Below are 15,004 nucleotides of genomic sequence, written 5' to 3'. Positions count from 1 at the left end.
TTGGAATACTGCATCCAGTTTTGATCGCCACAATGTAAAAAAAGATGTTGAGACTCTAGAAGGAGTACAGAGAAGAAGAACAAAGAAACTGGAGGAACTGGAGGCTAAAACACATAAAGAACGGTTTCTGGAATTGGGTATATCTAGTTCCGTGATGGCAAACCTATGGCACATGTGCCACAGGTGGCATGCAGAAGCCATTTGTGCTGGCACACGAGCTGCAGGCAAACTTACCTCACTGGGCATGTGCATGCCTCATAGCTGATTTTTGGCCGGTTTAAGGCCTCTATCGGTCTCCCAAAGGCTTGAGGAAGGTTTCTGCAGGTTTTGCAGGCCGAAAACTAGCCCTGTTTTGTCACTGTGTTTTTCTGAAAATACCGGAAGTGATGAAGGAGCTAGTTTTCGGCCTACAAAACCTTCAGAAGCCTTCCTCAAGCCTTTGAAAAAGGCCTCAAACCAGCCAAAAATCAGCTGTGAGGAGCAGTGCAGGTAAGGGGGCGGTGGGGGTGAGTGGGTGGGGATTACGCATGCATGCATAGGAGGCGTGGGGGACGTGCATTGCCTTCTGGGTGCTGGATGCTGGCACAAGTTTTGACACAGGAGCCCCAAAAGGTTAGCCACCACTGATCTAGTTTAATAAAAGGACTCAGGTTAGGGTTAGGGTGCCAATCTATTCTCCAGGGAACCTGAGGGCAGGACAAGAAGCAATGGATGTAAATTAATCAAGGAGAGAAGCAACTTAGAACATTAAAAGCTGACAATAACTTGATGGCACATAATCTGTCAATGGCTAGGAGCAGCATGGTTGTGACTGCCAGTCCCTAAGAACACCAGCAGAGAAAATGTTGTCTTCAGGTCATGTTTATGAAGATCCCATGAACCTGTGGCTAACCTTTATAGAAAAAGTGTGTTCCTCACTATGTATCTCTACACACATCCATTATAATGTACTTCTGGTTTTGGTATAAAGAACCCAACAACTGTGGCTTGAAAATCATATTTCAAAGCGTATAGTTATGTAGGAAACTGAATCATAGCCTAGTGTAATATGTGGGCCTGACAGGAACAAGATTTAGTCAGACTTTCAGTAGACTAATAAACTCTCATTAGCATTCCAGCCATGTTTAGAAACAGGAGGGTCAGAATCTCTTTTTAGACTTACCTGTTTTGTAATAATCAAACCTAATATACAAATATATACTTTAAAAATGTGGGCACCAAGAAAACAGGTGAAAAGCTTCTGCTGTATTATCCATCCATCAATCCTTACAGATGATATTCCAGAGGGTGGTGCCTGTGTGATGTAGCCTGTTTTCTGTTTGTGTTGAATGAAGTTTTTAGATCTTTTCCCTTTGGCTGCCATACCTTATGTGATACACAGTTTGTGATTTTATTAGTTTAAATTTTGTTAATTTCCCAGCATTATGCATTTGAGGTGTCCCTATAAAATATTATTATACTTGTTCAGAGAGCAGACAAACTTGCATAGAAATTTAATAAGTGCTTTATACATTAAGTCTTATTTCTGTTATTTCAAAAACATAGTAAACCTAGTAATATTTGTTACTGATTTTTGCAGCTCTCAAAATTCACATCAAATTTCTATTTAAGCCAATAAACTGTAGTGATTAAAATGTGAGACATTCTGTTTCAAAAGCCCCTATGAGTAAAGATTTTGTACCAGTTATTATTAGATTATCGCATCTTCCCTATTTTTCTCTTTTTAGGCTCTTTTAAGAATACAGAACACAAATTTATCCAAAGATAAACAACTTGTAAATTGTTATTAATTTCAGTAAAATATTTCTTTTCAGATCTATCCATCTGCATCTTTCTTGTAACATGTAGATTCTTGTAATATATAAAGAATGGAACATACTTTATAAATTAGCATGTTCTTCAACAAGGTGGTATTATTAAAAAAAAACCAAAATAGCCAGAATTTCTTCCTTTTCCTTTATTGATATTGCCAATGTGACTACCTTTATGCAGATAGATTGCTTTCCTATACAACATGCATTCTTTTTTGGAATTAACATTGCCCTCTAGACCTCCTAAAATTATTAAAATGATACCAGAGTTGTTCCTTAACTTCCACGTTTTTCTTTTAAGAATTTCCATTAAGTTCTTTGCTGCAGGTCTGTGTAAAGGTTACTTGGCAAGAGTTCATGCATATGACAATAAAATGGAGACCAATCCACCACTAAAAGGAAATGCACATAAAAACATAATACAGTACTTTGACATTCAAATAAATACCCACACAGAGTTGTAATTTTAAATGTAATCATACCATTTATAAGTCAATACTGTAACCAAAAGGATAAAAACTTAAGTCCCCACCTTCTAGAACATTTTTCAGCAAACAGAAAACTTTTTCCCATGACATGATTATGATTTCAATTCTTTTTAAAATTAATTTATATAAAGAGAAAAACTGATTTCTGCTCCTCACAAGGTTACCAAATTTAATTATTCAAAGTTAGCCTCAACAAATAGCACTGCAGGGACAACTTGTTGATGCACATCTCAGTTTCTGTTTCCTGAAATCACAAATGAATTAGATAAAACATGCAAGAGAAAAATATTAAATATCTTGCTTTTCTTCTTCACATTTGCAAACAATACTATGGTTAACTGGATCCATCACCACACAAAGCTACAGAACTCCCAAAAGATCCTCTGTACTGCAACCACAAATGCATTAATACACCTTGCTTCTTTTTGTTCAATAATATTACTTTTGGTTTACAAAGTATATTTGTGTTTTGTTTACTTTTTTTCTTCTATACCCCTGAATTTGCATGATGAAGTATCATTGACTAACAGAATTTTTTACAATTTGAGCAAATGTGGTAGATCTACTCTACAGTAAGTAGGTCTACTCATTAATCAATGTGCGAAGGGGAGGTTATATTGCCCTTATTGCTCCACTTGATAACTAGCTTTCAAAACCATGGTTCCTTATTTCTTGGACGGACTAAGCTAGCTTAGGGATCTCCCTTGAAAATTATGAAAGGCACTACTGGCAATAATTAAATGAAGAAAAAAAAAGGCGCTGAAGTAAAACCCCCTAGCAGTCCCAACTTCAGACGTCATATTTCTAAAATGTAACACAATTTGGCACAATCAAACAAAGTAGTAACAAAAACAATTCCAATTTGGAATTTAAGTGATATCGTTGTATAAAATTCTGTTAACCAATCATACACCGTAAGGTTTTCCTAAAACCCAGACGTTCTGGAATTTATAGGTAACACTAATATTTATTTTCAAGTGCCTATAACTGTTTTCACCAGAGCAAAGTCAAGTTTTCTTCTTGTTACATTGAACTATTCCTAAGAATAATAATACAATATGAAAAAACCCCAGAATTTGAATACCCTGGATTTCTCAATTAACATGGCAGTTAAAAATCAGTAATTGAAAACATATAAAGCTTAATATTTTATATTAAAAAAGAAAAAAAGATGCTGATAACACAGCACGTAGATCTTTCAGCAGAAGTCCTAGTTTGTATTGAAGCTCCTTTCTAAATACAGGGTAGAACAATACAATGTAGTATAAAACTCTGCCACAAATGGATGAGGAAAGGTCAAGCAGGAGCTCCAAATAGACAGACTATTAGCATAAGTCACTAGATTCCCCCCCCCATTAATATAAACTCTTCTACAAAAAAAGAATAAAAAGATATTAAAGTAAATATCAAAATAGTAAAAGTGCACATGTTTAAAGAATTAACTGATTTTTTTTTAAAAAGAAAGCTCTATAATGAAATTAAAAAAAAAACACCGTTTGAATATTTCTTATGAGCATAATAAGCTACCATGGCAATTATTACATGTACATTATAAAGTATGTTTCTTCAGCATTTGTAAGTTTTCTTCCTGCAGCAGCACTTCAAAGATAAAGCTTTATTTTTGTTTGTTTCCAGACATAACATGCCAAAATAAAAAATAAAATAAAAAAGGCTAAATGAGAACACAGGTTGCATATTGAAAAGAACATATTTTGCATGGGGGGAGGGAGTATTCATTAAGAGTAGTTTCCATTCTTTGTGCAACAGGCAACCATCACTTCTAAGCATAACGACACAGGCTAAGATATGAAGTTGTATTGTTGTAATGGCCTTCTCCACGAACTACTCTACAGCTGGAAGGTGGAAAGTAAAAAAAGAAAAAAGAAAGAAAAAAACAAAAACATTAGATTTTTTTTTAAAGTTTCACTGTCCCAGTTTAAAAAAGAAAACATATAAAGATATAGAAAAGAATGTGCTGCAGGACATCTATAACACATTAATTAGTTGAGATGCATGTGTTAGTCTTTTAAAAGCCAATGAAGCTCATGGGTGCTTTTTCAAACACCAAAGTTAATATTTTAATATGTCACCTGTTAGCCAAAGCTGTGCAGGAAGAAAAGTTTCTTACAATTCCTGAAGCCAAGTTGCTCAAGCGTAAATAAACAATGGCAAATTCACAAGGGAATTGATCAGTGAAGCTGCTGCCTCTTCACAAGCATGCAGGTGAGTCAGTATATCATGCCAGCCAATACAGTGAAGCAGTAAAATCACTCAGAAGAGAAGTCCCACTTGCAGAGGTAGGTGATGGCTTAGTAAGTTTTCCACGTTGTATTCCAACCCAATAAAAGCAAAAGGAAACATTGGATGCATCAAGTTAATTTTGAAAAATTTAAACCAAGTAAGTACAAGCCCCTCTCAAAGCTTAGACATAACAGCAAATCATAGCTGTTTTTCCCCAAGTCTGTTTCTAAAAATTGAATGTACGACTAAACAAATATAAGGATGCAGCTGGGCTGACATTCTCTAAGCAGCGCTTCCCAAACTTACCCAAAGTTAGGTAAAAATATTTTTTCTTCGGGTAATGACATACAAACTCATTACCCAATCCCAACAGGGACATTCAAATTAAACTGTATTACCTACATTGGGTCCAGATCCAGAGGACTTTCTGATAAACCCTTTTGAGTAATGAAGCTTGGGAAGCACTGCTCTAAGCAGTTACTGTGAATTCTGAAGACATAGAATGGTTCAAGGCTCAGAAGAATGAAGATTAACAACAATGTAAACAATTAGCAAGCCTATTGAAAATTATAAATATAAATTAAACAATGCAACCAAATGCACAGTTTGCAATTCCAGAACCCTTAAATCTCCCAATTTAATGTCAATTTACTTGAATTTTTTACTGATGCAATCAATTTCTTAAAATTTCCTCATCCTAAACCCAAGAAATGGAGATGCTTGAAAACTGTATTTCATAGATCCCTCTTAACCTGGAAGCAAAACGTTGCTGCTTCTAACAGAGCAAAATAGCTCAATATTTATTATCAATGCAGGGGTTTTGCAAGAAGGGAAACAGAGCTTTAAAAGGCCTTCTGGATTATTGAGCATTAAAGGAGAAAAGCAGGGCGTACCACTGTTAAAAGGCATTCTAAAAATATCAAAACCTGGCAAATAGCTACATTAAAGCTCAAATTCAGGAGAATAGAATGTTTCCTGCAAAAGCAATAATAAAGTGAGGCATGTAGGACCTACCATTTTACACTGTTCATATGTTTGCCAATCGGTCAATAATTCACAATTAGTTTGAATTCAACAGAACTAATTTCACCTCCTAATTTCTACGTTCTTTATTAAAAAAAATTCTTTACAACCCATGTTGCAAATATGTTCAGTTTTCTTTCCAATTTCAAGAAAGATGTAAGCAATTCTTGGCGTCCTTTTACTAGGAAAGCCCTCTCTTTATTATTTTACATTAACATTGCTATATCTCCTAACTACTTCATAGGCAGAGCAGCGCTACATAGGAAGGAAGCTGCAGATCATCTAAAAAGAGATAGTAATGTGAGACGAGGCAATACAACACCAAGATTATTATTAGCATGGCTTGAAGGGGGAAGAGGAAGGAAGGAAAGAGATATTTCTACATTAGCAGACATAGCTGCACAGTCCTGCATTACTTCTTTGTAATATTCTAAGCATACAAAGTTATTTGAAAAGAGTACCGTATGAACAGGGCTTTACATTAAAATAATGTTTGAGGCTAGGCACTTCTGAATTATTTTGTTTTTAAGTGTACCTTTTTGTGCTCCTTGGATTTACCACAATTTTTTTTAAAAAAACATAATTTTCTCCTTTTCCCCCCTTCTTTAGGCACCAATTATGAAGTACACTTTTTAAAAAAATCTAGTGTATTGAAATTAAGTGGCTGAAAAGGCCCCTTAAAAGTTTGACGAAAGATTTTTAATCAATGAATACATCTCTGCTAATCTACCTCACAATTGGGCATAGCCAAGAATAAACTAATCATTTAGTTTCCAGTGCCTAGAATGTAGAGCCCTGTGAAGTGTGTGGTTGCATAAGAAATACAATTTTGTTTTATTTAAACAAAACTTAGAGCTCATTAATACTATCCTATAAAGCTCTAATACTGACAGTTAAGGAGAAACTGCATTGCAATTTGACAATACTAGAACATACTCCTATTAATTCTATACACATAGATAGTAATAATGGACATCCTCTAAGCATTATGTAATCTCTTTGATTGTAGCAGAAAACAATTATGCAATTGTCCCACTAAAATCAAGGGAAGTTAAATAAGCTGAATACTAGTTAATGTCCAATGTGTAATTCACCCTTCCTTCTGGCATATTAATTGCCAGAAACTATAATATTTTATCATTGTAGTATAGTATACTCTTCCTACATCACATCTGCTCTGATGTAGTGTTCTAGTTTTGCTTTCCTTAACCATTAAATTCTCCTCCCAAACAGGCAATATTACATTGCATATTTTATTTTATTTTTAATGTGCAATTTTTTAATAGCTTAAGCCCAAGAAGCCAAGCAGGGCTAGAAAATAAAGGGCTTGAGAAGGTTACCTTCTTTCCCATAGTTTGCGTTCATATTTAAAATTTAGAGAAAAGATTTTTGATTTTTAGATAATGATAATGATAATGACAGCAATTAAGCGCTGCAGCAGATTTAATCATCTTTTCATTGTACTTCTGATTTTAGAAGCTGGTTACCCTCACTTCTCAAAACTACTAACCAAGGAGACAGTTTTGCTGTCTCCATCCCTGGAAACAAACTTACAACTCTGGGGAAAGCATCCCATTTGTGCTAGTCAAGCTACAGTTAGTAACAGCATATAGACTGTACCTGATATGCTCCTTTAGCACTTACCCATAATCCACAAAACCAAAGCCATTCACTGTAGAAACAGCAAATCCTCTTCCACCATTAACTTCTTCACAGCCTTTTCCCCAACCATGCTTGTGATTCAGTTACAAGTTAAGACCACTATAATACACCTTGTATTACATGGTTTAACAACATACTAATATAAATCCACTCATCATTGCAATATTAATATAGTGGGGATTAATGCTGACATTCAAATGCACAAACATCAGACGTGTGTTTACGGCTTCCTAATTTCTTCTTTAATCACAACAGATCTTATACTTATCACTGCAAAAAACTTGGTTATTAAGCACAGAGCCTTCCGACTTGTCTCCACATGATCGAATGTGACTTACACTGGGGTTACTACTCTTGGCTTTGGATGCAGATTTTGCGCGCACCCTTTTGGACTGCTCATGGTCCAACTCAAGATGTTCAAGGCGCTGGGTCAGAGCCAGCTTTTGCTGAATTGCCATGCGAAGCAGGGAGTTGAGGGTCTTCTTTTCATCTTCAGCTGCAGCAAGCTGGCGTTGCATTTCATCCAGCTGAGTGACGTATTCATCACACCTGCAGCAAAAGTACACTTTTTAAAAGCAAAGCCTTTAAGGGCCAACCTACAAGAATTGATACAGGTGGGCCTTTTAAATGCATTTATAACTTGTAAGAATAGTCTATTCACATATGTGGAGTGCAGAGTGTTATAAAAAAGTGCAATGTTGGTGCTCTCAAGCTCCACAGAACCTCCTGAAAATCAGATTCAGTGGCTAAACTGCTTGAAGGGGAATGAACACGTAAAGGGTTTATATTAACTAAATGGTGTTACTGTACTGTAGTGTACTGTATTGTACTAGTGTGGCAACAACTTGCCATCTAAACAAGGAATCCTGATTTTCCATATAAAAATCAAACTATTCCTTTTAATTATTAAATAAGTATTAACTAATTTATTACCACACGAAGCCTTTATAAACAGAAGAATACTGACATTGACATCCCCTAAACTCCGCTGAAGATGTTACCTAGCCTAGTAATGAAATGTTTGGAAACCAACCCACAAGCTCTGAGAATGAACCTTTGCCCTCAAATCTTGTGCTAAATTACAACTGCTTTATTTATATATATATTTGTAAAGCTAGAAAGAGTCCTTAGAAATATTGTGAGGTGGGCACCACCCTTGCAATATTCCAAGGCTCTTTCCCCTTTTGGAAACATCACATTGGCTAGCTTTCTATAGTAGCTGTCCCTCACATAGGTTGGGTGTACTTGTCAGCAGCTGCACAGAAAGTAAGCGGACCCCTGTGTTTGGGCAGGTAGAATACGCAAACTTACTAGCAGTGGTGAAGCAGAGGGAAGTCTCATACTAATGGGTGCTAGGCCTCCCACAACCCAAGATACTCCAGTGTGGTCACTTAACAATTGCAATGGAAGAGCAGAGCTGGGATTGCAAACATTGAATGAGGCAATCATGGGGATGACTCACCTAATGACCACAAAAAACTTATGTAGGCGCAATTGTGGTCATAAGTCAAGGACAACCTGTATTTGCTTTAGTATGATGTGCAAACACAGGTGCCACGCCTGCATGTTACACATGAACCAGGTAAATTTGCTTTGCGTGGGCGTGAATAACTATTCATGTTTAAAATTTTCTTGACAGTCTCCCTTTCATTCAAGGCTATGGTTTTTAGTATTCTATTCTCATCCTTTCTTGAATTACCACTCAGCCTTTTTATTCAAGATCACAAACTTCAGCCCTGTGAACTCTCAAGAGAACATCACTTTTTTATTGAAAAGGTTCCATAATGGTGACGAAAACCTAATGCATTCAACAACTTTTCTCCTATGTGATTTAAAAAAATTATGGGGGTTGCTTTCCTGTTGCAGACATCATAGATGGATTTTTGTGTGTGCATATGATATATACAATGTATGTAATTGAAATTAATATCTGAAGAAGAAGAAATGAGTGTCATGTTCAAGCTATCTTTCCCAGGGCCCAAACCACCCCCAATTACTCGGATTTGTCTACTTTTAAGGTAACTACTACAAACTGTACACAACATTTTCATTTGCTGTAACCATCTTTTGCTAAATTTTACCTAGTAGCAAACATGGCCCTCAGAGAAGAGAAAGTAGCAGCGTCTTCTTTTAAAGCTTTCAGTTCATTGCGCAGCTTCATCATTGTTTCTGTAACCATTGCCTTTTCATTTTCATATTTGCTTTTCAAGTTTGCAAGGGCAACTTCTGCTGTCTGATTGTTTCATGAAATGAGCAAAAGAAAAGATTCATAATTATTGTAAGCTTCTATAAACCAGTCAGATAAAAAGAATGTTAATGTATTCACGCACCCAGACAAAGACTTGATAATGCAGGCCATTAATCCAATGAACAATTAAAATACAATTCGTTATTTCTGAAGATATTTTTGATATGCAAATCTAAGTAAGAAACAAAAATGTTTGTGATAGGAGTCCATTGGGGAATAGTCTTTTAATAGCAACATTATACCCAAACCCTTCTTCCCAATGATGTCTGCGATGGAAGTGTCAAAAAAACACAGCACAAACAAAAAGATTTCTGTTATGCTTCTTCCACCATCTTACCGCTTTGATTTTCACCAGGCCTACTCCTTCCAACATTGCTGCTTCTACCACCTACACTGATGGGATTAAGGAACAAGGAAAGAAAAATGAATCCTGAAACTGTGAATCTTTCTTAATTTCCTATTTTATAAACAATAATAACAAAACATTTTCAAGAAGCACGCAAACCAATATTCTTTACTTCCTTTCTGACAACTTCTATTCAGTGACAAACTTTTCTTATTGCTGTTCAGACTACTCACTGATAAATCCATCCTTTATGATATGTCTAATTTTGCCTTAAAATCATCTAAGCAATGGTTAATCTATGCAAGTTGCCAAACTTTTTGGGGGGTGGGGGGAGAGAGTATTTATTTATAACTACTTTACCCTCATTATACATAAATGCATATATTTTGGTCTTGCCTTCTCCTTAGTAACTTTTTTTTTAATTATTATTTGTCAAAAGAGATTTGCCCTTCTCTGTATCTTTTCCAGTTTGTTACTTTCAATTTAGATGGATCAGTTTCGACTTATACATAATAATCCAAATGTAGCTTCATGATATATTTGTTTATTTCAATCAGACTAGCAAAATACAAAAAATAAAATAATGATGGCTATGCAGGCAATCAGTGAGGCTGACCCAGAAGTTATAAGAATTAAGAAGAGTGGATTATAGAAGAACCTTTCTTCCAAGAGGGGAGGATGATGGACCTTCTGGGAATAGGTTTCTATGGTACCATACTGAGCCACATTATGTGTAATGTAATGTCAATTATATTAAGAGCTGACAATTATCTGGGGGATAAAATAGCAATTGATTCTTAAAAAAAGAGCAATGAGTGAGCTACTGTAATTATATTTCTGGATGTATATATCTGTGTGTGTGTGTGTGTGTGTGTGTGTGTGTGTGTGTGGAGAATCCTTTCTCTATGTAGTTTAAATCTCACCTGTTTGTTGGCCTTTAGTACTGTCCTCAGTGTTGCAATCTGCTCTCTCTTGGTGCTTAGCAAAGACTTCAGCTTCAGAATTTCTTCCATAAGTGCCTCTTTATCTTTGTCCACTACCGGCCCAAGTTCCTGGGTAGTCACCCGCTGCCGTGACAGCTCAGTTGTTCTATCTACTGCTGCTTGCAAATGCTTGATCTGATCACGGATTATGGCAATCAGGTTGTAAACATTCATAGGTTCCTTCCGGGATACTTCAGATACTGGTGAAGGGAGGGATGAAACTGGTGAAGGACTGCTTTCACCACTCCCGGTTTCTGCTTTTCCTAAGTCTATCAACAATAAACCTTTAGAGAGCAGGATTGGTGATCTGTGGCCTTTGACCTCTGGACTGGTATGTCCTCCTTTGCCCTGCTTGTAGTAATCTAGCATCACTCTGTTGGGGGTTTCATTGTTGCACATACATACATGGTGATACAAGTTGGCTAATTCCTCACTGAAGGTGACCAGTTCATCTTGGGCTACACTAAGGCTGCCCTGGGTTTCCCCAGCAACATCAGTGACTTTCCTGAGTTCCTTCTCCAATCTGATGACCTGCTCTCTATCTTGCCTACTAGATTTGTCCAAAGAACTGATCTTTTCCGTCAGGACTTGACTTTCTGTCTCGTACCTGCTTTTATCCTCTTCGTATTTAGATTCGCATTCCTCATATTTAGCCTTGAGAGCTTTAAGTTCCTCTTTCAAGTCACTGATTTCTGCCATAGCTACTTTATACTTGCATTCCAGGATCTCTGGGCCATTGATATCAACCTCATAATAATCTCCGTCTTCATGGCTATCTCGTTCTTTCTCATTGTCAAGAGCAGACTGACGTTCCTTGCTGACCTGGAGTTTTTTCATGGCATTGAGGTTCTCGGTGAGCCTGCCAACTTTTTCATGCTGCTCGGAAAGTGCACCCCGGGTGTTCTCCAGTTGCTTTTGTGATTCTTGGAGCGTAGACAACAGATTCATTTTCTCCCTCTCCATCTATAATGAAATATAACTATTATTTGCTGAACTCATATCTGTTCCTATATAGGAGCCTCACATAAATGAAAAATTTAAATTTGGCACCTGGCACTTACAGTTAAATGTCACAAGGAATATTATTATAAGATTATTGAATCTAAATGTTTTAAACTATTATTTCCAGAATTTGGAATTGTTAACCTATAGTTTTACTTTCATTATTTTCATAATTAATTCATTATTTGCTCTTTTTTGTTTTATAATGAAATATGTACCAAATTACAGGCATCTGTAGTACCGGGATTGAAAATGCATTCAGATGTTAAGGATAACTATATTATACAACATAGTTTAATTCTCACAGGTAGACATATTTGTTATTCATGATGGATTACTATTGCTCTGCCTCAATAAAGAATACAGCTCAGTGTAAGAATTTAGACTGAACTGACCTTTGATCATTGATCACCCAAATAAATTGCAACCTCAAGTTCTTTTGGAGGCTCTAATGATATAACAGTGAAGTTTAGGTAACTATGCTAAATGGAAATAATATGTTGTAATACTAAAAATTATAATAATAATTTATAGACCACCCAATGGAGATGGCAGTTTAGAAACATAAAATATAAACAAATACATAAATATCAATATCTAACAACTTCTTAAATTTCTCTTTATTATACAGAGAATATAACAGGTAATCCTCACTTAATGATTTCCCTCTTTAGCTGAAGTTATGACAGCACTGAAAATGTAACTTGGTAATTGGTAATTGTAAATTGCATTTATGACTACTGTAATGTCCTTGTAATCACGTGATCACCAGCTCAGTCAATGAAGACAATAAAGTTGCAGTCATGTGATGTTTCTCTTAATGACAACAAGTGACTTGCTTAACAACTGCATCAAAAGTGAGGATGTAAGTCCATCATGGTCATATGATGTCTTGCTTAATGATTGCATCACTTATCAAAGGAGCTGCTGATCCCAATTATGGCCATTAAGTGAAGACTAGTTGAATATTATATACTGATTATATAAGTAAAGTTAATCCACATCAGTTTAACTGATGATCAAAGAAAATTATATTATCTATTATGATAAACATATATTTATGTAATGTTCATTCATACTTTTTCCTGGGGCAATGATGTACAAAATGAAATAGTTTTGTCTTCAAACAGTAGTTTTCTCTTTCAAAACTTGGAATTTGCATGAAATGTTTTACTCTTTAAAATAATATTTAAATTAAGACAATCTAGAAAAGTAATCTATTGTGAATGGTCATATTTTAGTAAACCATTTAAAATGCCTCTACACTGTACAGTCTACAGCAATGTTTAAAAATGTAGTCAACATTATAAAGTTTTATGTGGTCTCATGGGCATCCATGCTTTGGATTTTTAATTAATATTTTTCTACCTTTAACTCTTAAAAATTTCCTTCTTTATTACAAAACCAAAATAAAACTTTAAACGTTCGGTAATTTCTATGAAAAAAAATTGGAATATTTATCCATCTTATGAGATTTCAGCTAATATATATACATATATAAATTATTTAAATTAATCTTGGTATCATTGACATAAATTACAAGTGTGAAATGTGCTTTCCTGTAATGCTAGAATTTTACAAAATTAAATATCAGGGCAGTCCAAATAAAATCTATTATCAATGGACTTCAAATTTTAACAGATTTCTACTTTATAGTAATTGAAAGCATCATTTTCCAAAACAGTGTATAAAGTAGTAAGAACTACTACATTCTGAACTTTTTCAAAGTCAGGCTGTTTGCCATTTCAAATAGAGCCAAACTTAAACACCACTTTAGCAACTTCGTGTAATGAAACAGATTCTCCAACCAGTACACATTTTTGGAAAAGCTTAATTTAAAGAAATTGATATACACATATTTAAGGAATATGTACAGCACAGACTTACTTGCATTAGTTGTTGTTTCAATTTTTGGATTTCAGATATATTTAGCTCACTCAGAAGATCATTCACCAAACTAGGGGCTGGAGGGAAGCTGTCGGTTTTTTTGGGTGTTGATGCTTTATTATTGCCATTGTTGATTTTACTCAGGCAATTTGGTTCAAAGCCATTCACAATCTCATCATTGTTGGGCTCAGTGGTTTCATCGCTAAACTTCAGTCCGTCCAAAGAGATGTTCAAATGGCTGGTATACATGGAGTCATTGATATTCATATAATGAGATAATTCTTTCCGAAGATTATTTTTCTGTTCACGTTCGGTCTTCAGGGTCTCTAAGGCTTCTTCAAGCTGGCGTTCAGATATCTCTTTCAATCTTATGGCATCTTCTAACTGACTGTTCAGGAATTCTGTAACCTCTTCTAGTCTTTTGATTTCATGTTTCAACCCTTCAAATTCCACCTGTTACAAAAAAGGTGTCACTAAAATATCTGATAGCAAGCACGAAAGAAGGAATCTTAAAATGTTCCCCTTGAAGTAGTTTTTCTACAGAAAAACCAAGGAACAAAAAGAAGGATAGCATAGAGCTTCAAACTCTTTTTGTAATGCTTCCTCACTTTTACCTTTTACCAATTCCAGAAAGTTATTATAAATGTGTGCTATTAATTAAAATTTGTTCTCCCTTACCTATGGATTTTCCTCTGAATTTGTTCTGACCCAAACCCTTTTCCAATAAAACAAATAATAACCAAAGGGAACAGAAACCTTTTTCATGAGACTTATGAATCCCCGGTTAAAAGGTTGCTGCAAACTAATTAACTTTGATAAGCACAAACCTCGGCAAAATTGTGCAAGACTGCCAAGAATCACAGATAAGAAATATTTCACAACACAAGAGTCTTCAAATACCAACTTAAGATACTGTAATGTCCACGAGGCTGAGTTTCAAAACGTCTTTGTTTCCTGCAAAAAACGTTCACTTCACAGCTAGCTTTTATCTTCTTGAAGGAGGGGCCACTACCTTGCAGCCTTACTTCCAAGTTGCCTGTGCTGTTGCAGCTGCTCTTGCGCACTGGGCATAGGCTCCTTGGGAACCTCCTCATCGCTGCTGCCAGCCCCCACAATCTCTGAATCCCTAATGGTCCTGGCCCGTCATCTGAGTCCTCGCTCTTCTCAGCCGTCCGCACCTGCTGCCGGCTAACCAACAGAATTATTTTATATAATTTTATACTATGGTATAAAACATGTCACTTTTGAAAATCAGATAATATGAAATCTCAGGTCAGTTTCTATTCATTTCAATAAATCCTGCAAATTACATG

General features: G+C 35.6%; 1 protein-coding gene across 2 annotated transcripts in view; it reads right to left on the bottom strand.

The window, feature by feature from the left end:
* Window positions 1–1,942: 1,942 nt before the first annotated feature.
* BICD2 (BICD cargo adaptor 2) overlaps window positions 1,943–15,004 on the bottom strand; it is a 101,909-nt gene continuing 88,847 nt past the window's right edge. The window contains exons 4-8 of one of the 2 annotated variants that reach the window (XM_026677339.2): window positions 13,692–14,144; window positions 10,743–11,765; window positions 9,307–9,458; window positions 7,564–7,774; window positions 1,943–4,152 (exon numbers count right to left, since the gene is read on the bottom strand). In XM_026677339.2, the coding sequence (XP_026533124.2) occupies window positions 4,147–4,152; window positions 7,564–7,774; window positions 9,307–9,458; window positions 10,743–11,765; window positions 13,692–14,144 (1,845 nt within the window). In that variant the 3' untranslated portion in view covers window positions 1,943–4,146. Of the gene's footprint in view, window positions 4,153–7,328; window positions 7,775–9,306; window positions 9,459–10,742; window positions 11,766–13,691; window positions 14,145–15,004 lie in introns of those variants that run through there. The other variant, XM_026677312.2, reaches the window with a different exon arrangement.

The sequence above is a fragment of the Notechis scutatus genome, chromosome 2, assembly GCF_049901735.1.
Source record: "Notechis scutatus isolate UNSWTSFEM ecotype Mainland chromosome 2, rNotScu1.2, whole genome shotgun sequence".
Taxonomy (NCBI): Eukaryota; Metazoa; Chordata; class Lepidosauria; order Squamata; family Elapidae; genus Notechis; species Notechis scutatus.
This window is presented reverse-complemented; position numbering and strand designations above follow the sequence as displayed.